The 26,618-nt window shown below is 41.2% G+C and overlaps 1 protein-coding gene across 3 annotated transcripts in view; it reads left to right on the forward strand.

Moving 5' to 3' along the window:
• The window catches only part of Aadat (aminoadipate aminotransferase), a 33,376-nt gene extending 7,465 nt beyond the window's left edge, over window positions 1-25,911 (forward strand). For 2 of the 3 annotated variants that reach the window (XM_052162560.1, XM_052162561.1), the window contains exons 4-14: window positions 2,170-2,244; window positions 9,365-9,574; window positions 12,493-12,558; window positions 12,687-12,695; window positions 14,818-14,891; window positions 15,316-15,412; window positions 17,312-17,373; window positions 19,020-19,084; window positions 21,983-22,089; window positions 24,814-24,915; window positions 25,870-25,911. In XM_052162560.1, coding sequence (XP_052018520.1) covers window positions 2,170-2,244; window positions 9,365-9,574; window positions 12,493-12,558; window positions 12,687-12,695; window positions 14,818-14,891; window positions 15,316-15,412; window positions 17,312-17,373; window positions 19,020-19,084; window positions 21,983-22,089; window positions 24,814-24,915; window positions 25,870-25,911 — 909 coding nt within the window. Of the gene's footprint in view, window positions 1-2,169; window positions 2,245-9,364; window positions 9,575-12,492; window positions 12,559-12,686; window positions 12,696-14,808; window positions 14,892-15,315; window positions 15,413-17,311; window positions 17,374-19,019; window positions 19,085-21,982; window positions 22,090-24,813; window positions 24,916-25,869 lie in introns of all 3 variants that reach the window. The other variant, XM_052162559.1, reaches the window with a different exon arrangement.
• Window positions 25,912-26,618: the final 707 nt, after the last annotated feature.

Raw genomic sequence — 26,618 nt, forward strand, 5'->3', positions numbered from 1 at the left:
TTTAATTTATTCTTGGAGAATTTCATAAATACAAGGATATGTGATCATGTCCCAACCCCTATTTCCTTCCTCCAATTCTCCTGAACCTACAAATACATCTTCCTCCAAAAATCACATTCTCTTCATTTTTTTTAGTAACAGGGTAAGTACAATTAATGTTCACCTATGTGTGTGTGGGTGTGTAACCATCCACTGGAGCACCGGAAACTACCAGTGGACAAAAACACTGAGAAAATAATCCTCTCCCTCAACAGTTGTCAGCTGCCACTAGGTCCTCCACTAGAGTGACCCTTGAGAGCTTATCTCCTTCTAATTTCCAGTCTTTAATTAGTGCCACAGGTGAGGTATAGCTCCCCATTTCAATTGGGACACTTGATGTTTGTTGTCACCCACCCCAACCATGGAAAATATACATGATAAACTGTTCCTTTTATTTGTTGTTAAGACCCATGTCAGTCCCTCAGATGATTTCCTTGGTGACAGGCTGTCTTATAAAAGCAGAGTCCATTAGGAATTTTGTGAGGAGTATGTTTTCTGTAAGAGGTCAAAAGCTCAGAAAGAAAAACAAATGAAGCATCAGACCAAGTTAGAGAACAACAGTTAAGTCTTCTAGCTCAATTTAAATAGCCCTGATTTTTAGTTAATATCTAATAGCCTATATATCATAGGCTATTAAACTGACAGGAAGAAAGACCCGAAGCAGGGACTGTGATCTAACAGGCAGTAAGGAGGGACTGTTCTGTGACTTGTGTACAACTGAGTCATAATAGACTCTACATTTGGACTGCAAAATATCTGCCTGTGATGAATAACATCAGGGGTCTTCTTCACAGGTCACACCACCAAGCCTTGCTAAATACTGTTTAGCAGCACAGACCACTTCATGGCCATCTAACTCACTTGGTGTGACTTCTCCTCCCTCAGACTTGTGAGGCCTCCTTTTAATTGGCCTAGCTCCGATGTCCTTGAGTAGATCTGCAAGCAGCCTCTGGGTGTCTTGGCTCAAGCACATGCCTACCACTTCCAGGCTCTTTCCAAATGTGTTTGTCTATTCTTCAATGTAACCCTACAGCAGGATGTTTAAAGGCAGGAAAACAAACAAACACAAACACCACGGAAACAACTCATCCACCCCACTATACAAGCAACATCTTACCCCTTTGTTTAAGTGATTGGCACTAAAAGTCTTCACTCCTTTTGTAGCCCATGAATATGCCCCATTGGTTTTCCCTTCCTAAACACCTCGCAGGCCTTCCCTACAGTCCCACCTCTGTACCTGTGCCTATCCCTAGGACCATAACAGTCCCTCCCCAAATACTCCCACCTCTCCTCCAAACTGTCCACCTGTTTCCCCCCTATTATTATTTTATGCAGCAGTCAGAATAATCTTCCTAATAATGTGGATGCTTTCTCTCCTTTCTTAGTCCTTATGTCCTTAAAGTCCTCCCATGGTCTGAGTGCTTACATGATGTACCACTCTCCAAACTTCTCTCCCTCCCTCCCTCTCTTCCTCCCTGCCACTCTCCTCCTCATTCTCCACCTCCTCTTCCTTTCCCTCCTCCTCTTCAGAGTCCACCTGAAGTCCCAGAAGTCTTCCAGTTTGCTAAAAGGTGCCAGTTGTCACTTATCCCCTATTTACACCTGGACATCATGGAAGCCTTTCCTGAGTTCTCTGAAGGCTCAAGTCCTGCAATGAGATGTCCATATCGGCCACCTGACCCCAAAAGCACTTGCTACTGATCCTGCCTTCTCTATTTAGATAATTGCCTGAGTCACATCTACCTCTCCCAGAGGATCAGCAACCTCATGAGAGTAAGAACCTGGTCATCTTGCCAAGGATTTTGATTTCCAGTACTCTTCTCTGGTTTGAGTCATAGTTGATTAACAAACACATTTTTCAAGCAGTAGGAGGAACAGATGAGTTTAGGAGCCTAGCCAGTTATGTTCTTTTTTTATTTTACCCTACAATAGAAGTTAACCAACCGGTCTCCAGCAAAATCCAGACCATTAGCTAAGTTGATAAATAAAGCTTTATTGGCACTCAGTTTACTTACACATTGCCTGTGACTGCTTTCTCACAATAGAGCCAGAAGTAAGCAGCTGCAGCAGAAGTACTGTTTGGCTCACAGTAGCCATTCTGTCTGAGCTAACCTGTGTTTCTTTTGTTAGGCATTTGAAATGCTCATCAATCCTGGAGACACTATCCTGGTCAATGAACCGCTGTTTCCAGGAACTCTTTATGCTGTAAGTACATATTTTACAGAACAGCAAGTTCTTACAACCCTTTACATGGTCTGTCACCTCAAAGGCCAGTTTTTAAAAAGATCTCTTCCTTTGCCATAAAGCTTAATAGTGTGTTTTTTAAAACGTGTGTAGTTTATGACCATATGAAGAGCTATTTGGTCTCCAATCTTTCCATAATAGTAAAGTCACTTTCATTATAATTTATCAGTATGCTTGATTTTGTGTGACAAATGAATTCTGGGTGTGTGATATGTTACTAATCATACACTAAAGTCGTAGATGTCATTTTTTTTAAAAAAAATAAAAACTGTGCTCTTTTGAAAGGCAGTTTAGGGAACTGGAGAAGTGACCCAGGGATTTAAATGTTGGTTTGTGCAAGGAGAGGACAAGAGTTTGGATCCAAGGAACTTCTGGTGGAAGTGAGGCCTGCCTGCAGTTCCCGACCAGAAGATAGAAGCCATAGCAAGACTATGTGTGAGAACTCTGGATTCGATTAAGACACCCTGTCTTCATAAATAAGGTGGACAATCGATGGAGGATGCTTCCCCACCATCCACCTTGGACCTACATGTGCACGCATGTATGTGCATTCACATACAAGTGTGCATCCCCACACATGCAACACATACACACTCAAAGACAGAGGTGGCAGGGAAGGTAGAATAAGAAAAAAAGTATAGTCTGTACGAAATCGCTCTTAGGGAACATTTGGTTCCCTATAGTCCGTGAAGTGATCTGGAAGTTTGTATATCTTTCCGAGGGCTTACTCTCAACAGCAGTGGGCTTCTACTATCATACAGTCCTAAGTTTAAGGAATGGAGGGTGTGTGTTTCCATTCCTTAGAACCAAGCAAAAACGATCCATTTGTGTTGCCGGAAATGCAGTTCTATCTATAGCACCATGGTATGCCAGCATTCAGGCCAGGAGTTGTGAAGAAGGCAAAGAGTGGTTGAAGGATAAGTAAACAATTTAAATTAGGAAGTTTAAGTAAATGGGATTATGTTGTTTAAATATATTTAGTGTGATCTGGTAGTTTGGGATCATATTATTAACCTGTGGTTGAGTTTCAGATAGAAGTGTTGGTGATTACGGGTGAGTGTGCTGTGAATCAGTTGCCATTTCTGCTTTGTGGAAGTTAGTGACTTCAAATACTGCATTGTTCCTAGGAGATATGTTATCTTCCAATTCTATGCTTATGGTATAATGTGATATCTGAAATGCTATATGCTATGAAGTACACTTAGATTTCCAAAGAAGATTGGGGTTTTATGCCATTTTTCTTTGAATTCACAGCAATATGAAGATATAAACAAACAAGACACAATCTGTCCACAACAAATTAAAATATAATATCTTCATCTGTTACCCAGAGACTCTTAAAAGGTGTATTTGACACGCTAAACACGCCCTAGTTTGTGTATAGGATAAAATTTAAGAGAGTTTTTTTTTTCTAACTCTTTTTTTTTCTAACTAAGTAAACTCGGCTTACTCCCAAATAATTGAGATAGAGACCTATAGATTTAAGCTTTTGGTGTTTTATAGATTTAAGCTTTAAGCACAATAATTGAGTCCTAACCCTCTATGCTATTTCTCAGCAACATGTCCTGGGTTACTTGCATTTAGTGTCACCTTGACTTGCTATGATATAGCTGTCTGTGCTCAAAGAACTCCCTTAGTGGCTTGTTCCCATGCCTGACTTCAAAGTGATCTCCTCCTCCTCCTCCTCCTCCTCCTACTACTACTACTACTACTATTACTACTACTACTACTACTACTACTACTCTTATTCCCCCTCCTCCTACTCTGCCTCCTCCTCCTACTCCCCTCTTCCTCTTCCTCCTCCTCCTCCTCCTCCTCCTACTACTACTACTCTTGTTGCACACCTGCCTTGTGGTGAACTCCTTCCCCAGGGTGGGATGGGAAGTCAAGCTTCCTATTCTCTCTGCTCACACACTGGCTATTCAGATTTTTGTTAAGCATTCAGAGATAATTGGGGCGCATTCCTTAAGCTGCATAAGTACTGAAGACTCTTCAAAATTCATGACAATGCACATGTCCAGATTGTAGCTAGATTTTGGATCACAGAATCAGCATCTGAATACATAGTGCACAAGACCCACCTACAACCTCCTATTTCTTCTTTTAAAAGGAAAAGAATATATTTCTACATGTTTAGAAAGGAATATTTCTTCTGTTTCTACAATTCTCCCATTTCTTCTTTAAAAACAAAAGGAATGTGTGCTAAAATTACACCATATAAAATCCACATCCAGTTTCTTAATGTTTTATATCAAATGTGATTTAATTTATAAAAACTTGTGTTTTCATTGCCAAGAGCCTAAGTAGAAGCATGTTATGTGTTAAGTTACTCTAACTCTCAACCAGTATGTTATGTTGGAAATTTCTATTCCAGTGTTGAGTATACAGGAAGTAAGGGTTATCTGCCTCACCACTGACTCTTATGTTGAGCATTCCATTTTAGGATAGACATGTCCACAAACTGGAACATAAACAGGAAAGTGCATCTGGGATTTCTCACAGACCACCCCAGCTGGTTATGGGGGTCCCTGGGATGAGGGTTCTCAAAGTCCAGGTGGGTAAGGATTCAGCGGTAGCAAACAGAAACAAACACAGAAGCGGTTTGAATCTGAGTGAATTTTGCAGCGCTCAAGTAGGGGATTTCATACATTTAACCAAACATGACATAACTCTTAGAAACCATACCCAGTGAAGCAATCATGAATACCAACAAGAATCATTTGGCACAGTAAAATACAAAAAATCATCTAAGCATTACGACTCTGAAACTGCATGTTCAGTGAATCACAAACAGAACAGGTAATGTCATCATCAAAAATATAACAATTCTAAAAGAATATGTTCAATAGATGATCATCCAAGGCTAATGGCATACTCCCAAGGACAGGTTAATAAATCTTTACAGTCAGTGCTCTTAACCACTGAGCTAACTTTCCAGCCCCTATGATCAATTATTACTTAACATCCGAATGCCTGATTTTTTATAAATCTTCAAAGCATACATTTAAACTATTTTAATTCTTTCTAATTAAGACTTTCTTTACCATATACCAAAACCTACCTCCAATGACACACATCTAGCCATATGAAATTTTATTGTTGGGAAAGTTTTTATCCATCATAATAATTTTGTAAATGATTTGAAAAGTAAAGCGTTGGTTTCCCTGGAGAGAAGGTCATGTTACTGACCCGTCTCAACGGGTGGTTTCGTACCCATTATTCTTGCTTAAGATCATTGTCTAGGCTACCAGGAACCTGTAGGTAAGAAAAGGAATGAAAGAGAGCAAAAAAGAAAAATTGCCATGAGAACTTCTGCTCAATACGTTTTTGTCAATGTTATGAGTTCCACAACAAGTTCCAGGAGACCTCCTTCTTTTGAAGTCTAATGCCTCAATCTCTGGGACTTGTCACAGAGATTCTATTGGGGTCAGTGTGGCATAGATTAATAGATAATTCAAAGCTATCCAGTGATTCTATAAATGGAAACCTGTGGCAGGTTTCCCCCTCAAAGAAACATGGGACTTCTCCTCATCATATAGAATAATTACATCTACTTGTCCATGTTGTTAGGGTGATAGAACTGTAGGAAGCTGTTGCAGGATTTTCCTTGTCCAATCACATTAGGACAGTGAAAGGCCTGTGATTGGACAGGAAAAGGAAGGCGGAGCTAGGAGTTGGGAGGACAGAGGTCAGAGGAGGAGGGAAGAAACGAAATGGAGTCCGACATGGTGTTATCAAAAGGTTAGAATAATTGGGTTAAGGCTTTATCATTATCAATTGGCTCAAAATGACTGTATTGGCATCCTGTAAATTGAGATATTATCGATACACAAATCTGATTGGTTAATTAGGCCTTAAGAGTTTTAATGTACTTGGTTATTGGAATGTGGGTCCGCAGATGTGGAAAGGGAGCACAGCTGGCATGCTGTGGGAACTAGCTGGGAGAGAATAGCTTGGCAGTGAGATTGGTGCCACCGGGACATGGGGGGTTCTCTTTTTTAATATCTCTCACAACAGGAAGCTATCACTTTTTTATTTAAAAAAAATAGATTTAAAAATAGATTTTATCATGCAATATATCCTGATTACAGCTTCTCTTTCCTCCGCTCCTCCCAGTTCCTCCCCATTTCCCCTCCCCTCTCTGTCTTTATTAGAAAAGAAAGGCTTCTAAGAGATAACAACCAAATAATACAAGATAAAACATAATAAGAAAAAGCAAAAATTTAATATGGGAGTTGGACACAGTTCAATAGGAGGAAAAGAATCCCAAGAGCAAGCAAAAGAGTCTGAGATTTACTCTTTCTCACAGTAGGAGTTCCACCCCCCTCAAAAAAAAAAAAAAAACCCTAACCTAATACCAATAATACACATGCAGAGGACCTGGTGTGCACCCGTGCGGGCCTGGTGCCTGCTGCCTCAGTCTGTGGGCTCCTACGCGCCTGGCTTAGCGGATTCAGAGAACCACATTCTCCTGGTGCTCTTCATCCCCTGTGACTCTTACAATCTCTCTACTTCCTCTTCCAAAGGACTCTCTGACATTTTAGGGGAGGGATTTGATGGAGACCTCCAATTTAGACTTCTATTCCACATAAGATCTGCCTGTAGGTTTCTCTCTCTCTCTGCTTCTGTGAAGGAAATTCTCTCAACTCATATTAAGAATTATCGAATCGTTACTATTACCTACCAATCTGCATGCAGGGATATAATGACTAATGTTCATTTGCAGCCTGATTGGCTGGACAGTTCATTCCTCCCCCCTCTCTTTCTCTCTCTCACTTCCTCCCTTCCTCCCGCCTTCCTTCCTCTTTCCTCCCTCTCTCTCTCTCCCTCTATCTCTTCTTCCCTCTTGCCCTAGTCCTTACCTCTGCGTCTCTCCCTCTCCCACTTTCTCTTTTCCTGACCACCATGATGTAAGTTGTCCTGCTCCTCTATGCTCTCTCTGCCACAATGAACTAATATTTCTCTAACCATGAATCACCATAAATAAATCTGTCATTCCTTAGATAGTTTTGTTTAGGTGCTTTGTCACAGCACTGCAAAATGCATGTGGCATTGCTCGTGACTGCCCATAGGAGCTGGTGAACCAGTTCTATCTCTTGTCAGACAATTCAGTCAGAAGGGGCAAGTCTCAAGTGCTGGCAGCTGCCAAGCTTCATGACTCTCATACTAAACACCAGCACCAGCACAAGGCTACCTGCAGGTTGCTCTACGCCATCTTTCTCCCAAGCCCCAAGCTCGCAGAAGCACCCTGTGTTTACAACATTGCCAGATAACCAAGAGCTGGAATTTTTAAGGATTTTGCTTAGGAAAAGAAAAGCAGATCACTGCTGCTCACCTTTTGTGAACCAGAATAAGGCATGCATGACCAAGTTTAAATGAGGCAAAGAAATACAAGCCTGGGGACAGACGGGAGCTATTGCTGACCTCAGAAGAATGAGAGGATTGCAGTCTTCCCAAGTGCACATGTTTATAAAAGAAAAAATTATTTCTTTTTTTTAATATTTTTATTTTCTATATTCTTTGTTTACATTCCAAATGATTTCCCCTTTCCAGGATCCCCCCTCCCCATATGTCCCATAAACCTTCTTCTCTCCATCCCTTCTCCAATCACCTCCCTCCTTTTATTCTCTGTCCTTATATTCCCCTCCAATGCTAGATCAATCCTTTCCAAGATCAGGACCTTCTCCATACTTCTTCATGGGAGTCATTTGTTATGCAATTTGTGCCTTGGGTATTCAGGGCTTCTGGGCTAATTAATATCCACTTATCAGAGATTGCATTCCATGTATATTCTTTTTGTGACTGGGTTACTTCACTTAGGATGATATTTTCCAGATCAAGCCATTTGCCTAAAAATTTTGTGAATTCATTGTTTCTAATTGCTGAGTAGTATTCCATTGTGTAAATATACCACATTTTCTGTAGCCATTCCTACTTTGAGGGGCATCTGGGTTCTTTCCAGCTTCTGGCTATTATAAATAAGGCTGCTATGAACATAATGGAGCATGTGTCTTTATTGCATGCCAGGGAATCCTTTGGGTATATGCCCAGGAGAGGTATAGCAGGGTCCTCAGGAAGTGTCATGTCCAGTTTTCTGAGGAACCACCAGACTGATTTACAAAGTGGTTGTACCATCTTACAGCCCCACCAGCAGTGGAGGAGTGTTCCTCTTTCTCCACATCCTTGCCAACACCTGCTGTCTCCTGAGTTTTTGATCTTAGCCATTCTGATTGGTGTAAGGTGAAATCTCAGGGTTGTTTTGATTTGCATTTCCCTAATGACTAATGATGTTGAGCACTTCTTAAGGTTCCTCTCGGCCATCCGAATTTCATCAGGTGAAAATTCTTTGTTTAGATCTCTACTGCATTTTTTAATAGGGTTATTTGGTTCCCTGGGGTCCAACTTCTTGAGTTCTTTGTATATATTGGATATTAGCCCTCTATCAGATGTAGAGTTGGTGAATATCCTTTCCCAATTTGATGGTTGCCGTTTTGTCCTTTTAACAGTGTCCTTTGCCTTACAGAAACTTTGTTATTTTATGAGGTCCCATTTGTCAATTCTTGATCTTAGAGCAGAAGCTATTGGTGATCTGTTCAGGAACTTTCCCCCTGTGCCCATGTCCTCTAGGGTCTTCCCCAGTTTCTTTTCTATTAGTTTCAGTGTGTCTGGTTTTACATGGAGGTCCTTGATCCACTTGGAGTGAAGTTTAGTACATGGAGATAAGAATGAATCAATTCGCATTCTTCTGCATGCTGACCTCCAATTGAACCAGCACCATTTGTTGAAAAGGCTATCTTTTTTCCACTGGATGTTTTTGGCTCCTTTGTCGAAGATCAAGTGACCATAGGTGTGTGGATTCATTTCTGGATCTTTAATTCTATTCCATTGGTCCACTTGTCTGTCACTGTGCCAATACCATGCAGTTTTTAATACTATTGCTCTGTAGTATTGCTTGAAGTCAGGGATACTGATTCCCCCAGAATTTCTTTTGTTGTTGAGAATAGTTTTAGCTATCCTAAGAAACTGGGGCTTGCATTTTAGAATCATGCTACATTCTTGGACTTTCTTCTCTTCTCCACAGATGAAACCACTAGGTGCCAACATTCTTAATGTCCCCAGTGATGAGCATGGGATTATTCCAGACGGTCTCAAAAAAATACTTTCCCAATGGAAACCAGAAGATTCCAAGGATCCCACAAAGAAGACTCCGAAATTTCTATATACTGTCCCAAATGGCAACAACCCTACCGGCTACTCGTTGACAGGTGACCGCAAGAAGGAAATCTACGAGGTAACTACGAGTGGGTGGCCATAATGTGTTCTAGTTTCTTGTTTACCTTTTGGAAGAGTCTTAAAATCCAGGTGCTTTCCTTAATACCCCCTTTAATTTCAGAAAATACACTTTGTTTAATAAAAAGGACTCATTCGTCTAGGTCAGGGTTCCTACTAAAGTGACACATAACAAATTGCCACATCTTTTTTGTCTGGAATTTATTTTTCCTTAATTGGTATTTTAATGCATGAAAATGACATTCCTGGACACCTGCTATGCAAACACACTTGGTTTTCATTGTTGGGTGTTTGTGTTTGCACAGTCCTTTAGGCGTGCTTCATCTGTCTGCTACTCAGTGTCAATTCAGGCTGCAAAGAATCTTTATATTTTTGCAATTTTTAATGTCAAGCATATATGAAGCTATAACAAATCTGGGGGAAAAAGCATGACAAATATGCCGTTTGTAAAGTCTTGCTGCTGAATCTGAGTGAGTCCCTAACCTTTCTCTGCAAATTATTTTTACAATAAGTGTTAAGCCCCCATTTGACAACCTGGAAACCTAATTGTGTACATTGGAATCACAGCCACCATTTTCTTTACTTGGAAAATATAAAGGTTCAAGATATTGCTTTGATATTTATATATGATTTTATATAGTCCCCAGTGTGGTGTTCTATGAAATAGCAGTGAGGTATAAAACATCAGGAGGGAGCACCTCAGGCCTAGTACGCACGGGAGTTTATTTGGGGGAAGAGGAAGAGACATGGAGAAGGGCTAGAGGCAGAGGAAGGGGGAGAGAAGAACAGAAAAAGAGAAAAGAGGAAGAGAGGAAGAGAGGAAGGGGCCATCCAGAGACAAGTAGGAGGAGAGAGAGAAAGAGACAGAGACAGAAGGAAGGGGAGAGAGGGAGAGGCAATGGGAGTGGAAGCAGGAGAGGGAAAGGAGGGATAGAAGGGAGGGAAGAAGAGAGGGAGGGAGAGGGAGGGAAGAGGGAGGGAAGGGAGCTTGAGAAGAAATGAAGAAAGGAGAGAGGAAGAGGAGAAGGACAGGGAGAGGGACAGACAGGGACAGGGAGGAGTAACCAAGCAGTTCCTATAACTTAGGTTCCCTAGCACCTGGAGCAAGCTGTTGCTAGGTAACTGTCTGGCTGATGGACAGAGCTAACAGGAACTGCTAACACTGCTCTGTCCCGAGTTCTGTGTACTATTGTTATTGTTATAAATTTCATTTCCCATAAGATGATTTCTGCCTTCTTCAGCTCCGTATCTTCCCTGAACTCCGACTTGAGAGTCATTGTGCTATCTCCATAGACGTCCAATAGCATTTCAAACTTAACCTGGCTCAAATAGAGCTGGCTTTTTCCTAGCCCCAGCCCTGAAACTCTCACGTACACCCAATCCCTCCATGCTCATAAATAATGTTCATGAACAGTTACCTTCATTTTTTCTTGTTCTAGTTTCTCTTCTCCCGTTACAGCTAATCCACCCTGTGGACTCCATTGTCAAGATTTTTTATGTCTGTCCTTTTGTTCCACCATTACTCCAACCCCACTTCCTATGCCACTACCTGTCAAAACTCCATAGTAGCATGACATCATCATCATCATCATCATCATCATTGTCGTCGTCGTCGTCGTCGTCACTCACAATGTTTCAGTTGGCTCAGAGTCTAATTGACCTTTGTGTTTGCATGCCAATCAGCCCTAGCCCCTGCTGAATGGTAAATGAATTGTCAGACTCCTGGCTTTCCAAATTCTGTATGATTCTCCCTTCTCTCTCTCTCTCTCTCTCTCTCTCTCTCTCTCTCTCTCTCTCTCTCTCTCTCTCTCTCTCTCTCTCCTCTCTTTCTCATCTCTCTCTCTCCTTTCTCTCCCTCTCCTCTCTCTCCTCTCTCTCTCCTTTCTCTCCCTCTCCTCTCCTCCTCTCTGTCTCTCCTCTCTTTCCTCTCTCTCCTCTCTCTCCTCTCTCTCCTCCTCTCTCCCCTCTCTCCTCTCTCCCCCTCTCTCTCCTCTCTCTCCTCTCTCTCTCCTCTTGCCCCTCTCTCCTCTCTCTCTCTCTCTCTCTCTCTCTCTCTCTCTCTCTCTCTCTCTCTCTCTCTCTTTCTCTCTCTCTCTCCCTTACCTACATCCCATATGCCAAAGCCATATTGTACTCTTTGTCTCTTAGCCCTCCCAAGTTTTTGTTCACCCCACAATCTCGCCTTTCATCCATCCCTCGGTCTAGAATCCTTCTTCTTAATATTCATACAGCTAGTTTATTCTGGTCGTTTTGAGTTCTAGTCTTACTTTGTTGAAAAGTGCTCCATAGAGGTTTGACCTGAGTAACTATAAATATCAGAACCAAAGCGACTTGGGGAAGAAAGGATTTATTTGGTGTAAGCCTGCTTCCACATCACAGTTCATCACCAAAGGAAGTCAGGGCAGGACATCAAGCAGGACAGGAACTCAGAGGCCATGAGGAGTGCTGCTTACTGGTGTGTTCCCTGTGGCTTGCTCAGCCTGCTTTCTTATAGAACCCAGGACCACCAGCCCAGGGATGGAACCATCCACAATGAACTGGACCTTTCCACGTCATTCACTAATTTAAAAATGTGCCTTCGAGCTGGATCTTATGGAGACATTTCTCAATCAAGGTTCCCTCCTCTCAGATAACTCTAGCATGTGTCAAGTTGACAAAAGATGGGCTAGCAGGTGATCATATCACTCTCCCTCAAGTGCAACCACTATTTAATTGGGTAATATTTAATTACCCAACTGATTTGTTCATATCTGTCTTCCATGAGAAAAGAGCCTTTAGTGTCTCATTCATAGCCATCCTCAATGTTTGAGATAACAGGAACTCACCAGTTCATGAATGACTGAATGAATGAATGAGAACACAGACAATCTTCATTTTAGACAGCTTTTAAGAAATAAACATATTGCTTTAACCTTTCAGCTTGCAAGAAAATATGATTTCCTCATCATAGAAGATGATCCTTACTATTTTCTCCAGTTCAGCAAGGTATGTGATGCTGTGGGCTTACGCCGCCGTCCACAGGTCATTTGCTGTAAGTTGTTAGTTGCACTGGATGCTAACCTAGCTCGAGTCAAAGGTATCTGCTCTCACGGTGAATTTGGGTAAACAGTGAGTTCTCTATAGTTTTTCAGTCTTTCTGTTTTCCCAGTTTTCTCTTTTGTATTAATGCTTGGTCTAGAAATTACTTTCGGCATAGTAGCTAGTTCTCTGAAACGTGCATTTAGACAAGCAGACCATTCAGGCTGGTGGTGCTGAACTCCAAATCCTACGTCATATTACATCAGACATCAAATGGGAAACATGGCATGGGTCTCGTCTTCAGTCTAGTAATGGTAATTGACTAGAATGATGCCTAAGAGGGACTGATGGCACTCAGGCTGAAGGAGAAGTAGGACTCTGCTCACTCCATACTCAGCATAGATAAGAGAAAGCACTGCAGCCACAGATTTACATCCTTGCCACATCCTCTGAACCTTATCTGGAGGATCGTGGCTCTTAAAAGTCCTCCTCGATATATGTGTGTTGCGTGTAATTTTAAAAACAGGCTTGCTCCTTTGCCCAGAGCTGCTCTCTTTATCTCAGACAAAGGTCAGTTGGCCATTTTCCGCAGGAACTTCAATCGCTCTCCTAGTCCTAGCTTCACCAAGCCACCATCAGTCGCCCTGGCCACCCTCTTTCTCCTCCTGCCCACCTTAGTGCCTTGGATGGAAAACACTAGACAGTTTGTTTATTTATTTTAAAACTAGCACGATAACTCAATGTCTAAATGAAGACTTTCCTGCTGTAATCTTATCAACCAGCTCCCTCCATCTTCCTTGCCCCCCATCCTCTATCCCCTCCCCCCACTCCCTCCCACACACACACACCCTCACAGCAGAGGACTACAAACTCTAGGAACCCCGAGACTATATATCTGCTGCTTCTTCCTTGATCCAAAATCTGGTCTGAAACCTTTTTTCTCCATCCTTTCTCTTCCTCTTGGGACACAGAAGTCCCACCTTTTTCCTTATGCCCAGCAATTGGCTTCTGCCTCCTTTATTGACACAATCAGGAACCAATTAGGGGATCGGCACCTCCCTCTACATCTGTGTATGCTACATTTCATGATGATGGTTTTCTAGCAGACAATAGCATTAGAGCATGCCCTCAGGACTCTAGACATCCATCCTGTAAGTAGATTTACATCTACTGAGAAGAAAAAAAAAGCTTGCTGCTTTGCTGCATAGTTTTACAGAGTAAGGTTTGCCCTGCCTCCCACCCTGAGTGTGACCACGAATCCCTTTCGAACTTGACCCTACATTGGAAGAAAATCTTAGTGTCCGTATGTAGCATTAACTAAAGTTCTCACCTGCATTCACATAATTTTTTATCTTTCTAGTCAGTTCCAAGGATCAACACAAAATGGTGCTGGTCATCTTGAAAGAACTTTTCATCTTATCTGAAATCATTTCTGCAGTGTAGGGGGTTGGTCTGGTGCTCCTTGTATTTAAATGCTGAATACTAGCTTCTAAGATCTGGTTGCCTTTCCCAGGAGATCCTCATGTACACAAAGGAGTGCTATGTAAACTCTGCTTCTCTATTTAACTGGTCAATAAAAGGTTTGAGCCTGTGATTGGGCAGTGGAGGGAGAAAGGTGGGACTTGAAGAGCAAGAGAATCAGGATCCCAGGATCTCAGGGATCTCAAGGACCTCAGGAAAAACCAAAGGGAGAAGAAAAAAGGACACGGAAAGTGGAAGAGTCTAAGAGGAGTTGGACCATGAGCCTGTGGCCAGGAAAAATAACAAGAAGCAAAGGACACATGGCTGGGAAATAAGTTAGAACAGCTCCAAACCTGCCTGATCCAGGCTTACAGCTTGTGAATAAAATACCTGGATTGTGAGTCTTTTTATATGGACTAGTTAGAATTTATAATTCCTTTACATTCCTGGGTCTTTCCTCTAAATCTAAAATAATATTAAATTTCAGTCCCAGGGAGGCAAAGAGGGCCTGTTTGAAGTTTCTCCAAATTCATAGTAATGTCATCTTGAGCAAATAAACCTTTGTGAGCATACTTAGCAAAGAAACTCCAGGGTCAGGAAGACACTAGTAAAAGAACACCCACTTCACAGGCGTAGACAAGGGTAAGATGTAACTGCCACATGTGCCCAGTCTGTGCCTGTTTGCCCTGGTCCATGCTAAGTAACCTTATAATGATAACAGTTTGCAAACCAACAGTGGTGTCCTTCCTCTTTCAGCCCTGGGAGCCCACCTTTCTCTCCATGGATGTTGATGGGAGAGTAATCAGAGCTGACAGCTTTTCCAAAATCCTCTCCTCGGGGTAAGGCTCATGTCTCTAACTCGATGCCAACTGCAAAGCTTTTAGTTCAAGGAATTCTCCTTTTATAAAAAGCGTGTATTCCACTTGCCTGAAAATTCCACTTAATCATTATTAGACACGTGGTATTTTATTCTCTTTGCTATTTTCCAGTGTTCAAGATGCTTGGCTATAATTAGTCTAAGTGGTAGGAGGATGATCAACATTCCGGAAGCTTATATTAGAATACCATGTTAAGATATTCCTAATAATATTTGCATTTTTGTCATATATAAATTGAAAATTTTTTATGTAAGAAGTAAGTACTTTGATTAGAATATCCAAGTTATCTTTGTCCCTGAGCCCTGTCTCTTCTAGTGAAATTAGCAAAGCAGTTCACATTAGTTGTTTATGTGGGGTTGGAGTAACACCTTTCTCTGTCTCACAGGTTGAGAGTAGGGTTTATGACTGGCCCCAAGTCCTTGATAGAGAGGATTGTTCTCCACACACAAGTCTCATCGCTACATCCCTGTACTCTCTCACAGGTAAGCACCATTTAGGATATTTTATTTTTTTAATCAGAAACAGTAAGCAAATAAGATTAACTTAAGCTGACAGGGAAGAAAAGTCAAATGCTGAATCTCCATTTCCTAGACAGAATTAGTAGATCAGCATCTGCAGAGGCTTAATCTAAGCAACAAATGAGAAATCATTTAAGCTAGTGTCTTGATATTGCCTGTACAGAGTGCTTATGAATCAGGGTATATCATCTGTGTCTCGGGGAGAAGGCTAAAGGTCAGTCAATTAATAAACAATTTTTAAAAATTGTAGAGATAGACAAAATAGAACTGAATTTGATGAAGTAACTCAATCTTCATTGCGTTGGAATTTATAATGATATGAAGAAATCGGGCTTTTTAGCGCCTTCTGGCCTCAACTGCTCCTAAAGCCATTCATCATTAAGCATTTTAATTAAAATAAAGTTTAGTGTGGAGATTGAATAAATTTTCTCACAAGCTTTGGAAAATATTGGATTCGGACATGACTGTGATCTTGAGATTTATATCCTGCATGCATGCTTGCATGTGTTTGTGCATATGTGTAAGTATGGACGTAGGTGAGCATGCATGTGTGCACATGTGTGTGCAGGTCACAGGCCACCTTCACATGTCTTTTTTAATTGCTTTCCATGTTATTGGGGACAAAGTCTGAAATAGAATCTGGGGCTCACCTGCTTGGCGAGGCTACCTGGTCAGTGAGCCCCTTGCACCCTCCTGGGTCTACCCTCCCCACTGCTGTCATCACAGGATCCTGCTACTGTGCCTGGCTTTTAAGCTGAACAATCTGAATTGGGTCCTTTGGTTTGCACTCCAAGCTCTTTATCGACTGAACCACATCCTCAGCCATCCAAATGAAACGGTTATACCTCAAGGATGCTTGTTTTGTATTGCACATTCTGTAAAGTATAAGTATGGAACCAAATAAGGAACTTTTCCCATAATTTTTAGATCGTATCAGAAAAATTTTGTTGCATCATTTAGAGCTCCACCATGTTAAGTAGAAAATCTCTCCATATTTAATATGGAGTATACCTGTCATGAACGTCTAGAGGACTAGGGGTTAGCAGTCCTAACTCGGTGGTTTAGTACGTGCTTAGCAGTCATTTGGTCTTGGGTTTGATCCCTCACACCATCAAAAAGGGAAGAAAAACAAAATATTCTGTATGTTCTCAAATTTACAGAGGCATTATACTCCCGTAGTCGATATCATGGATCTGCAGCTGGAAAATCCATCTTGAAATCCAAGTTCTATAATCAGTTCTTTGACATAAAGAAAATTAATCTTTGTGCTTCAGTTTCTTTAGCAGTAGAGCAGAACTAACATCCCTTAAGTGTTATGAAGGTTCAGATAGACAGATCCGTCAATGTGTTATAGTAAAGCCTGACATATAAGGAAGCTTTATATTTAAGGAGGCTTTTGCTTTGTTTGGCTGATTGATTGATTGATTGATTGATTGATTGATTGATTGATTGTGGGGGGCGGGGGAGATCAGAGGTCAGCACTGGGTGTTTTGTTATAAGACAAAATCTTCCACTGAACCTGCTGCCTGCTTGCTAGGAATTCCCAGGCCCCTGACTTCCATCACTGACATTATAATGCATAGCATTGCACTCAGCATTGTCCAAGGCTTCTTGCAATGATGCCTGAGTGTGAACTCAGGCCCTCAGGTTCATGCAGAGGACACCTGAGCACCTGAGCCTGCCTGCTGTTGTCAGCCTGGATTTTAATTCAAGTTTCCTGAAGTCACTGATACCACCCAGACTCCTTGTTGCATCTCTCCGTTTGTTTCCATATGAGCGAAAGCAAATGACTTCTGTGTTTACAAAGTACAAACTCGGTTTTGAGAAAGAACCATGACGTTACTACTATTCTGTCTCTTTCAGCTCATGATATCACAGCTTCTCGACCAATGGGGAGAAGAAGGTTTCCTGGCTCATGTTGACAGGTATTGAGTGAGTTGTTAAAATTTTTGTGAGCAAAGTAGGAGCCCAGAATACAAAATACAAACCATCCAGAATATTATTCTTCCTTCTTTTTTAAAGATTTATTTTTAGTGTGTGTGTATGGGTGTTTGCCTGGACATGTCTGTGTACCACATGCCTGGTGCCTCTGGAGACCAGGAGACATTGGTCCCCTGGAACCAGAGTTAACAGACTATTGTGAACTAGCTCTGAGGTGATTATAGTTGTTGTGTCCATACTAAAACCCCAACCCTGGTCCTCTGTAATACTAACAACTGTTCTTAGCCCCTGAGCCATCATCTCTGTATCCCCTTTATTCCTTCTTCAAGGTCCAAAAGTCACACAAACTAAATGGGCATTTTATTTTACTTGCATTTCACATAGAAAGTCTTCTCAGCAGCATTCTAGGTACAACCTGAACTTCTGAACTCTTGTCCCTCCCACCCCCACCGGACACCACAGTGAGCCAAGCTCCCCAGGTTAGAGTTCACTGTTTTAGCTGAAAAACTAGGCAAACACTTAAGCATGTTGTTTGAAAATCAGCAAAGGACACAGGGCCTGGGAACTGACTCAAGTATGAATGGTTGAAAGCACACTTTGTAGGTATAATGAGGCCAGTCATGAATTATTTTTGTTATGTAAATGTGTTTCCCAGGTCACTTATAAACAAGTCTTAATAGGATCACCTCTTTCCCAGACTAGTGACTCAGCATTTCAATACAGTTCCCTCTGATCTCACTTGTTCTCCTACCCTAAAAATGACAATTCCTCACTTGGGAGGCAGAGGCAGGTGGATTTCTGAGTTCGAGGCCAGCCTGGTCTACAGAGTGAGTTTCAGGACAGCCAGGGCTACACAGAGAAACCCCGTCATGAAAAAAGAAGAAGGAGGAAGAGGAGGAGGAGGGGGGAGGGGAGGGGAGGAGGAGGAGGAGGAGGAGGAGGAGGAGGAGGAGGAGGAGGAGGAGGAGGAGGAGGAGGAGGAGAAGGAGAAGGAGAAGGAGAAGGAGAAGGAGAAGGAGAAGGAGAAGGAGAAGGAGAAGGAGAAGGAGAAGGAGAAGGAGAAGGAGAAGGAGAAGGAGAAGGAGAAGGAGAAGGAGAAGGAGAAGGAGAAGAAGAAGAAGAAGAAGAAGAAGAAGAAGAAGAAGAAGAAGAAGAAGAAGAAGAAGAAGAAGAAGAAGAAGAAGAAGAAGAAGAAGAAGAAGAAGAACAAGAAGAAGAACAAGAAGAAGAACAAGAAGAAGAACAAGAAGAAGAAGAAGAAGAAGAAGAACAAGAACAAGAACAAGAACAAGAAGAACAAGAAGAAGAACAAGAAGAAGAAGAAGAGGACAATTCCTTAAGTCAACTAAACACATCTAAATTCCATGTTTTATGTAGAAATAAATTCTGCTATATTCATTTTTATATTTTGATTTAAAATATAAAAGTGGGGGAAAGGCATTTTTGTCTTTGGTTTTTTGTTTCTTTAAGTCATTTAGCACACACCTTAAAGCAATGCAGTGTTCTTCTATGAAGCAGTTAAAGCAGAAACAAACTCTTCACAGACTGGAGTCCACAGCTGTCCTTATGTCTGTGGTCAGTGTTCTGCACTCGACAATCAATTCTGATCCTTGTCATTGCCTTCTTCCAGAACTATTGATTTCTACAAGAACCAGAGGGATTTGGTATTGGCAGCTGCGGACAAGTGGTTGAGTGGTAAGTGGGGAGAATCTGGTGTTAATGGAAACAATGACATCTCTAGAGCTGGTGACACATAGCGTGTGGTCAGTCCTGGGGTGGAGAGGAGGAAGGGCAGGCACTTTCTTGTCAAGGAAAGATTGCCCTAGGCTAGTCTCACATGAACCACATTGTCAACCCTTGAGTTCTATCATCTCCACCCTCTGCCACAAGATTTTTTTCTTTAAGACAGGGTCTCATGTAACCCAGGCTGGCCTTGAACTCATGATCCTCCTGCCCCATTTGCTAAGCATTGAAATTGCAGATGTGTACTGCCACATCCAGTTTAGAGGTGTTGGCAATGAAACCTGGGTCCCAGGAATTCAAAGCAAATTATCAACTGAGCTATGGTGTCAACCCCTAGATTCTGTGGTTCTAAGAAAAAAAAATATATTCAGTCAAAAAATTAACCAGCAATATTACCCGCAGCAATATTACCTGAATAGAACCCATCTTCAAAAACTTTCAGCAATTATTATTAGTGTTATGAAATATAATGCGGTGGGGAGTGGGGGACACCTGGCAGCCCATGCCACCATGTGTAACAGATATGGTATAAAGGAGGTTTATTTGGGGGAAGGGAGGGGAATGGCAGCCTTGATAACGGGAAGAAGCAGAGCAAATAAAGGGGAGCCAGGGAAGGATGGAAAGAAGGACAGAAAGGGACAGAGAGACACCGGCCGGCCAGGAGCACATGGGAACGGGGAAAGAAAGGGTGAGAACTGGAGTGTCCAGCAGACCTTGTATATGCTGCACTTGGTAGAGGCAGGTAACGACTGCAAATGATGATAGACGCCATTACTAGATCCCCGGGAGGGGCCTAGCCGACAGTTGTTTCAAACGTTTGCTCCCAAAATAGTCTGTTTATAACTAAAAATGAACTTAAATGAGTAGTATAGTATCGTCAAAAAAATCGCTGAAGGAAGACCCCAGACTCAGATAGTGTGGAAAAACAAAAAGCAATTATTCAGCAGAAACAGCCAGAAAGTGGAGGGTGGTCAACCATTCTTCAAAATGGCTACCCCAGATGAAGGCACTCAGGCCTTCTTATAGGGAACCAGGGGAATTCTCTAGAAGGATTAGGTAATCTAAAATTTCGTTGGTGGATGCTAGGGTCACAGGTGATCAGTGATCTATATTCTTATGTCACAAACATTCAACCCTGGGATAAAATAGGGCTGCCCAGGGCAGATGGCCCATTCTGAGATATTTCCCCATTTTTGTGGTTATCCCCAGGCTGTTCCTTGGGAGGGGGTTCTATGATCTTGTTCTGGAGTTTATGGTCTGCTCCTAGAGCTGTTGTCTTATGACCTAGTTCCTGGGTCTATTCCTGAAGCTGGTACCTTACAGCCTTTTTTTTTTATTTAAATCAGGCCTGGTTCTCAAAATAGAGATAAATGGGGTTTATATTGTCCTTTCAGTATGACTTAAGATTCTTAAACTCATTAAAATCCTTTTTCTTCTATTCATTAGCCACAAATATTTATTTGATATTTTTATTGTTATTTTTAACTTGGGATGGTTTTTATTATTTTAAAAAAAGTTAGATAAATTACCCAGCTTTAATAATAATGTTAAAAGTGCATTTGGTGTGAAAACTATTTAGTCAAAAATATCAGTGTCCAGTGTCTGACATGTATCATTCTCTATAAAGTCTTCATTAGAAGCAGGATTGTTCTCTGTATGATAAGAGTGATTTTCTACCACTCTGAATAGGAGTGATGACAAAAAATATTAATGGCAAATTTTTTAAGTAATTTAATCAAAATACTTGTCCTTTCTCCTTAGTTTTTCTATCATAATGCACACAAAGCTTGAAGATGAGTCAACAATTCTTAGATTTAAGAACCTTTATCCTAAATAATTAAATTTCTGTAGAAATTTATCCATCCAGGCATGAAAACCATTCATATCCTATATAAACATTAGGATTTATGAACCCAAGGAGACTCCACAAACAACTGAAGAAGTAAGGTTAAACTTAGAACAGCCCTTTGTCATAGGTGTGAGTCTGAGAAAGAGACACTGAATTTCTTGCTCTCTAAAGGCTGACAGCTCTTTGCACACCAAAGCATACATTCTCCCTTACCTTCAGCCTCTTTTGTTATTCGATATATTTTTTATTTACATTTCAAATGATTTCCCCTTTTCTGGCCCCCCACTCCCCGAAAGTCCCATAAGCCCCCTTCCCTCACCCTGTTCTCCCACCCACCCTTTCCCACTTCCCTGTTCTGGTTTTGCCCTATACTGCTACACTGAGTCTCTTATTCCAACCATTGCAGGGCTTTCTGGGATCCTGCTTGAGGTTTAATAATTAAGACACAGATATCCACAGGCTGTTTGTTGGCCTTCCGCTGGGGCCGCCTCCCAGCTAGTCTCTCACTTACCCCACTTCTCCTCCATTAACCAGATCTTCTCCCGGTAGTTCTCAGAGTCAACTCCAACCGGTCCCCCTTCTGTCTTCCATCCACCTCTGTCTGCTTCTCTCTGTCAGTGTCTCTACCTGTGGAGACTTTTTATTTTCTATTTCTTTATTATTCAAAAAGCCACAGTCCTTACTAACCAGTTAGCTTTAGAGGCTGCTTGTTAAAGATGACCTTGCATTTCTTTTAAAGGCCTGTGAGGAAGTGAAACTTACATATCTTGCTAACCTGGCTCTGGCTCAAATGAACAATTCAGAACACAGAAAACATAATATTTGTGGTTCGGTCCAATACTGAGAACATCAGTTTGGGTGTGTTGTTGGATCATATTTTTGAGTTTTTTCCACTGAAACAAACTGTCTAGAAGTGCTTGTTCATAATCACTGCGCCTGTGTTATAGAACTGTAAACCGTCAGAGCCATGACTAAAGTGTGCTATCTTCTTTTCTTTGTAGGTTTGGCAGAGTGGCATGTTCCCAAAGCTGGCATGTTCCTATGGATTAAAGTTAAGGGAATCTCCGATACAAAAGAACTGATTGAAAAAAAGGCTATTGAAAGAGAGGTAAAAAAAATGGGAATTGGGCGGAAGAGATGACCAAAAGAAAATCCATACTATTTCTTTGGATAAGATGAGATATTTTTGTGGCCCAGACACTTGTGTTGTTGGAATATGCTGGATACATTGTCTCATCATTAAAATTATAATCAATTTTGAAGTTACAATTCAGATGGGCTAAACGGATGGGAATGGTCATTCACATCAGTGACTTGATTGGTGCCCCAGTCCAGACATCCTGCTTGGGTTTGATTTCATAGTCACTCTTTATCACATATGTAGCACTGGGTCACTTACCCACCCCTGGGACTTGTTGATCAATAAAGACAACAAGAAACCTTTCCTAGACTAGTAAAAGAGCCTGGCAGAAAGAGCGTGCTGTTTGAAGCCTGGCATGACCTAAATTCTGTCTTGGAACTCAGAGAAAGGTGCAGGAGCAGAATGATTCCAGACTTGTCCGGGCACCACAACATGCACAGTGTAGTGTGAGCACACACACAAACATGCACTTTTGCAAAGACTGTAAGCATCCCACTCCATCAAGTTGCTATGATGATTAAATGACATGTGCACACTAAGTCCTGGCCCCTTTGATGTGTGCACAATAAAAGCTTGGGAGGCACTTGCCCTTAGTACTTGGGAGGGAGGGAGGGAGGGATGGAGAGAGGGGAGAGGCAAGAGGCCAGGAACACATAGAGAGAGGGTGTAAGAGGGGGGGAGAGAGAGAATGGGGACAGAGAGAAAAGAAAGTCAGAAAAAGAAGGGGCAGAGAAAGAGACAAGGCACCAAACAGTCCCTTTTATGGCCAACCAGGCCTACCTGGCTGTTGCCAGGTAACTGTTGGGTGGAGCGTAGAAGGAATGCTAACACTTAGCCTTCGCTTGTGGGCACAGAGTAAACTCAGAACTCTAAATGAAATTTTCTGTGTAGCTTGTCAGCTGACAGAATGGACTCTTCCTTCTCCCCATTAATCCCCTTATCATGTTCATCCTGTTGTCTCTGTAAGACCTGAGATCTGTTTCCAGAATCACTGTTGTCTAGATAGTAACTCTAAAAGAACAGATTGGCTCAACAATGGCCATCTACCGTGCAGGTACACTAGAAACAAGTCCCTCCATGGTTAGATCTAGAGGAAGACTGCCCAGAGAAGGGTTTTCTCTCCTCTGACCATCTGAGAGGACAGGACTCATGCTGTGCTCATGCTACATATCCTTGTTTCTGCACACAATAAGCACTTAGTCCATACATGCATATAGCTTATGTCAAATGAATTCATTTTAATATAATTGGATAACTTACTCTTTTCTCCAGTTTGATTTTTTCTGTCAACGACATCATTATTAATAACTTTTGGTAAGTAACAGTTTGAATGCATCCATGAGCTATATGATAAGAATGGAGACAGATACAGTGTCCACTTTTCCCCCTAAACTCTGCATCTATTTTGTGTGTGTGTGTGTGTGTGTGTGTATACCTATTTCTTAACCTATTTTAAATAGTCCCCAATTACATCACCAATGCTTTAGTCCAGGTTTTGACAACATCCTCCCTCTCTTATAGGTCCTTGCTTCTTGTCCATCTCAAACGTTTCCTCTATATAAGGAAAAATGATGGTTTTCATATTTCATAAATCAGGATAATGAAACCCATCTTCTGCCTGAAATCTTCTATGTAGAGTAGTACCCCATTTCACTTCAGTCTGAACTATCTTGTTTTATCTAGGAGTACCCAGGTGTGTATAGACTGCAACAACAACCAGTTATTTAATGTTTCCAAGGATCCCTGGCCATTACTGTATAAAATATGAACTGTAAATCTTAGGACTTAAAACAGTATCGTTTATTTCTGACTCACCTAAAACTTAAAACCTTGGGTCCTTCCATCTTTGGCCAACAATCTTAATGAGTATTCTAAGATTGCTACAAAGTGGAAGGAGCTTATCTCCATTGGTTAAAAGTTACCAATGTGGCCCATATAACTACAAAACGGGCTAGCGGGGCTGGGAGGACAGAGTGCATGCTTAGAATGCATGAGGTCCTGGGTTCAACCCCAGTGCATTCACGAGGCTGGAAAGAAGGGGCAGAGAGAAGGGAGGAAGAGAGGGAAGATGGGATGGAGATGGAGAGGCAGGGAAGGGAATAATGTATATGTCTATGACAGAGTGAGTGTCTGGCCACTCATCATGGTCATAAACCAAGCAGTTTGCTGTTCTCGACACCTCACCTTAACACACTTACTAACTTCTACCTCACGAATTAAACATTTGTATCCTTTCTGTCTCTTTCAATGTATCGTATCCCAGGTTTCTCCCTAAAACACTGGTCCCTACTCTTTGTTAAGCCAGCATCTAATTGTCATTAGAAATCTCAGTGTTTGCAATCATATTACTTTGGCAGCTAGGTTAGCCACTCTCACTAACCTCTCTTTTATACAGTTAAGCTTAAATACTTGTGTTTTCTTCTCATTTTTATGCATTCTTTATACGTGAAGAAAAAAAATAGCATTGGTCATATTGATGGTAGACATTGTCGTAATTCTACATACTCCGGTTTGTCTAGCACATGCCATATGTATTTTATATGATATTTTTTATTTTCTATTGCCATTTCTTAGTTGATAAACAGCTTTTACACTTGAAATATTCCTCCCACGGTAATACTAGATCTTCCTAAATTTTCTTTGAGCTTTTCTTCAGTGGTGTGATCACTTATTTTTGACAACCTCTCACAGGTCTTACTTGTTCCTGGAAATAGTTTCTTCGTTGATGCTTCAGCCCCTACCTCCTTCTTCAGAGCCTCCTTCTCTCTGGTTACTCCAGCGCAGATGGACACAGTGAGTATCCTCTGCCAAGCCACATGGTGCACTAGCTCTGAAGTTGGATGTGTGGCTCTCCCTCTAAGTTAGAAATGATTTGGTTTCTTCTTGTGCTTCTAAGAATCAGACTTTAGTGCACCAGTCCCGAGCTTAATAAACAACCACCTTTCCACTGCTGCTTGGCAGTTGTGGGCAAATGAGACTAAACTGGAGATAAAGTTTGTTGTCTTTGAGAGTGACTGGTCAGAGCTCCCTGAACAGTTCTGGGGTGTTCTCAACAGGTTCTAGGGTAAAACTTTCTCTTTCCTTCATGGACTCACATAAATGAATAGTAAAATCATAAGCCATTGGCCCATTTCCCTGAGGAAAAATGTCATAACAAGGATTAAAAATATTCTAAGAAATGTGTGCAGAGAAATCCAAAAGAAATCTACTAACCAAGCACTGACTTTGACTTTCAGAAATGTGTGTGTGTGTGTGTGTGTGTGTGTGAGAGAGAGAGAGAGAGAGAGAGAGAGAGAGAGAGCATGCGCAATGGGGACAGGCTCCTTGTGTGTCTTTTCTTTACTTACTTCTCATGCTACTTACGTGCTATCGACAAGCACACTCTGCTTTGATAAGAACAGATTTAAGCCGTCCAAACTACATAAGTTATGTTTGCAGATGAGAGAATATATAAATATTTTGTGTTTTCATATAAACACAAAATAATTACACTGTGGACAACATAAAGGAAATTATGCATGAAAGTTCTAATGAGAGCAAAATCTGGAAATGTATTAGTTCGGTGTATACTATCTATCTCAGTGAGTCTGGAGGGTGTTCTGCCAAGGTAAAGCTGTTGTCAAACTTACCGTTTACTGTGTCATCCTAGCTTCAGGTAGATATTCTATTTAAATCTCTAGACTTACAAGAGAGGTTTTTCAAAGTAACATGCTAATTACATCAATTTTTATCTCTTTTCTGTTTCAGGCCTTCCAGAGATTAGCCCAACTCATAAAAGAGTGTTTATGAAGAAGTCAAACTCAACATTGGATGCATAATTTTTAAATAAATTGCTTCTGTACTTTGCTGAAAAAATGGTTATTGCTGTTTGACTGTCAGGATGGATCCAGTTTGTGAAACATCTGTAGCAATTTCACTGAACAACTTTAAAGTCCCCTTAAATCAATCACATTGCCAAAATAGCTTTCTGATCTACTTTTGCCCTTTGATTAATTTTCAACTGTCAAAACATTAAATTTTATTGTAAAGAGCTCTATAGCTGCTTTATAATGTCCAATAAATTTTTCTTGAAATGAACATATTATACTGAATTATTTACAAATTGCAAGGAAATTAGTTAAAATGTCCTATAATATGCAGGGTTTTTCTATTTTAAGGAAATTTCATGAACGTTTACTGCAAAAATTATTATAATTTGACAGTTATAAATTATTTTGTAGCCTTACATGATGTCACAGAGTCTCTTTGAAATTAAAGTTCTGAAGCCAAGCATACCAAAAAGAATCGTACATATTAATTTCAAGTAAAGAGATAGAAAGTGTGATCTTAGGAAACTCTACTTGTGTTTTCATAGTGCTACATAATTCACAGAAGCACAATTTACAGATACTTCACAGCTGACTCCTCTTGCAGCCTTTTAGGTTGTACAGTTTACTGCTCTAGTTGGTAGGGTCTGGGATAATGGAGCTAATAAATAACGCAGATCAAAGTCTCAT

This window comes from Apodemus sylvaticus, chromosome 18 (genome assembly GCF_947179515.1).
Source record: "Apodemus sylvaticus chromosome 18, mApoSyl1.1, whole genome shotgun sequence".
In the NCBI taxonomy this organism is placed as follows: Eukaryota; Metazoa; Chordata; class Mammalia; order Rodentia; family Muridae; genus Apodemus; species Apodemus sylvaticus.